Source organism: Microtus ochrogaster, linkage group LG1 (assembly GCF_000317375.1).
Source record: "Microtus ochrogaster isolate Prairie Vole_2 linkage group LG1, MicOch1.0, whole genome shotgun sequence".
Classification (NCBI taxonomy): domain Eukaryota; kingdom Metazoa; phylum Chordata; class Mammalia; order Rodentia; family Cricetidae; genus Microtus; species Microtus ochrogaster.
The window spans coordinates 3,549,809-3,552,607 of record NC_022027.1 but is presented as its reverse complement, the minus strand read 5'-3'; the positions used below and the strand labels follow the sequence as shown (position 1 = coordinate 3,552,607).

Genomic DNA, 2,799 nt, shown 5'->3' with positions numbered 1-2,799 from the left:
CTCATGCTTGTGAGGGTGTGTGATGGTCAGGATGTTCTGTGTGCACACTCATGCTTGTGAGGGTGTGTGATGGTCAGAGGACAACCCTGGGTGTCGGGCCTTGCTCCATGTTTTCCGTTGTTGTGTGTACCCCAGGCTTGCTGGCTCTCCGACTTTGGCGTCTCCCATCCTGTCTCACTATAGGAGTGCTGGCTCACACTCCATGGCCACGTCTGATTTTACAAGGGGATTTGAACTTGTCTTCCGGAGTGAGCTTTTTCTCCTGGGCCAGGAACACTTACTTTTTTCTATTTACTCAAAGCCCAAAGCACCGGGCTGTGGGGCGATGGGCAGCATTGGGAGACAGTGGGGGCTGTGGGCACCGAGGTGCGGGTGGTGCGGCTTGCTGCGGGTGCGCACCAGGCCTGTGTCTCCTCACTAACAGAGTTGGTAACAAACCAGGACGAGGGCCTGAGTGTGAGTTCCAGAGCCCACTTGGGGGGAAAGGCATGGTACGTGACTGCCACCCCAGCACTGGGGATCCCTAGGTCTCACCACAGTCTGGCTGAGTCCGGCAAGCTCAGGTCAGAGTGAGACTGTCTCAGCAGAGACAGATCAGTTGAGTCCAGGACTGGCCTCCATCACCGCCTCCACACGTGCGAGCATGCACACAAATCTGGGTATGGGATGCAGCATCCCCAAGGTGATTGGTTGGGAGAGTTGGGGGGTGGTGCCGGCTAGAAGCTGAGACAGGAGGATTAGGAGTTCTAGGGCCAGGCTTGGTTATATACAAGGCCTGAACTACATGAGCCTCTGTCTAGACTGAAAAGCTCGATTGTCCCTCCGATGGCTTGCTGGATGCTTCATCTGAAGGGACTTGTCTGTCGTACCCCTGAGAGGGCTGGGCTGCAGCAGAGTGGATGAGCCTGGGCTGCACAGCACCTGCCCAGGCCTGAGCCCAGGAAACTAAGGCTCCGTGCTTGTGGGACTGCTGCGGCCACTTGTGCCCTGCTGTTGGGTTTTGTAGGACAGAGCCAAGGAGGACTTCGCCCAGGCCATCGGCTGGTGTGTGTCACTTATCACCGACTACCGTGTGCGGTTGGGTATGTGGGCTGTACCCCAGGGAGCGTATGGGGGTGTATCACGCCATTGGTATCTCCTGAGGGCAGGATGGAGGGGCTGACGTGGATGTGGTCCCAGTCCTACATCCTGTCTTGGCCTGGCTAACCTGTGACGATACTTTTTCTGTGGAAGGTGGGGGCAGGTGCAACCCTCCTGACTGAAGGCCCAGTTCCTCTGCACAGCACTGCCTCTGTGTGGTGACTTGACCATCCCCTGAACCCCAGGCAGCTCCTTCCTAGGGCAATGGACAGACTTGGCACCCACAGACCTGCCTCAGGGTCAAACACAGCCCAGAAGGCTCCTGAGCAGAAGCCCTGAGCCACAGGACCTGCCAGGGTGCAGGTCTGAGCGTGGCCCTTTCCTGTGCCCTCCACAGGCTGCGGCTCCTTCGCTGGATCTTTCTTGGAATATTATGCTGCTGATATAAGTACGTATAAGTGTTCTTCACCATGGGGTCTGCCTTTGGTCCCTGAGAAGGCCCATCCTGATCTCCTGTTGTCCTTGGTGCATGCAAGTGCCAGTGCCATCCTGAGCAGAACTCTGTGCCCTCAGCTGCCCTCAGGGATGCTCTGCATCCTTGTCAGGTGGGCGGCTGGTGCCAGGCGGGGGTCTGAGGAGTACTGGGCATCTAACTGGCACACTCGATGGTCCCCAGAATGAGGATTCTCGTGGGCATGCGAGCTCTGGAGAGAGGGGAGTGATGAAGGTGTTGCAAGCTCCTCATGTGTGTTCCCCTGCAGGCTACCCTGTGCGCAAGTCCATCCAGCAGGATGTCCTGGGGACCAGGTTTCCTCAGCTGGGCAGTGGGAACCCTGAGGAGCCTGCGGGGGACAGCCAGCCAGGACAGTGGCGGCCATGCAGGAAGGTGCTGCCTGACCGCTCCAGGGCTGCGCGGGATAGAGCAAACCAGAAGCTGGTGGAATACATTGTAAAAGCCAAGGGTGCGGAGAGCCACCTGCGGGCCATCCTGCACAGCCGCAAGCCCTCACGCTGGCTGAAGACATTCCTGAGCTCTGGCCAGTATGTGACATGCGTGGAGACATACCTGGAGGATGAGGCACAGTTGGATGAGGTGGTGGAGTACCTGCAGGGCATCTGCCGAGACACGGATGGGGAGGTGCCTGTGCATGGCAGTGGGGACCGCATTCGTTTCATCCTGGATGTGCTGCTGCCTGAGGTGGGTGCCCGGGCCCCCATCCTCAGCACTAACAAGGCTTTGTACTCTGTCCCCAGTTGGGGTTCCGGGAAAAGCAGTTGCAGGTCAGTTTGCTGTCAGCCCATGGCCCCCGGACAGACCTCCTGCTCACAGATATGTTGCCTTATTGCTCTGGCTGGGACATGTCCACATAAATCGGAAAATAAATGCATGATGGGGCTGTGTGCTAGCCTTGTAGCCCAGGCTGGCCTCAAACTGGGGCTCCTCCTACCTACCTCAGCCTCCTAAGTACTGGGTGACCTCCACACCTGTCCCCTGGAAGTCACCATGGCTACTTCAGTGTGTAACTTAAAACTGGGTGACTTTGACTGTCTCAGGGCATTGTCGGGTGTGACAGTCCCAAGAGGAGCTCCTCATGGGGCCAGTGGAGGAGCTGCTGAGCATGCCCGCCCACAGGGAGCAGCTTCACACCCTGTCCGTTCTTAAGTGGAGGATGCTGCTGAGCATGCACGCCCACAGGGAGCAGCTTCACACCCTGTCCG

General features: G+C 58.1%; 1 protein-coding gene across 1 annotated transcript in view; it reads left to right on the top strand.

Annotated features, from left to right (window-relative positions):
• Nucleotides 1-2,799, top strand: part of LOC101992425 (PWWP domain-containing protein MUM1) — a 17,614-nt gene that overhangs the window by 11,923 nt on the left and 2,892 nt on the right. The window contains 4 exon segments of the mRNA XM_026785204.1: nucleotides 1,007-1,010; nucleotides 1,013-1,082; nucleotides 1,478-1,528; nucleotides 1,842-2,278. Of these exon segments, the coding sequence (XP_026641005.1) occupies nucleotides 1,007-1,010; nucleotides 1,013-1,082; nucleotides 1,478-1,528; nucleotides 1,842-2,278 (562 nt within the window).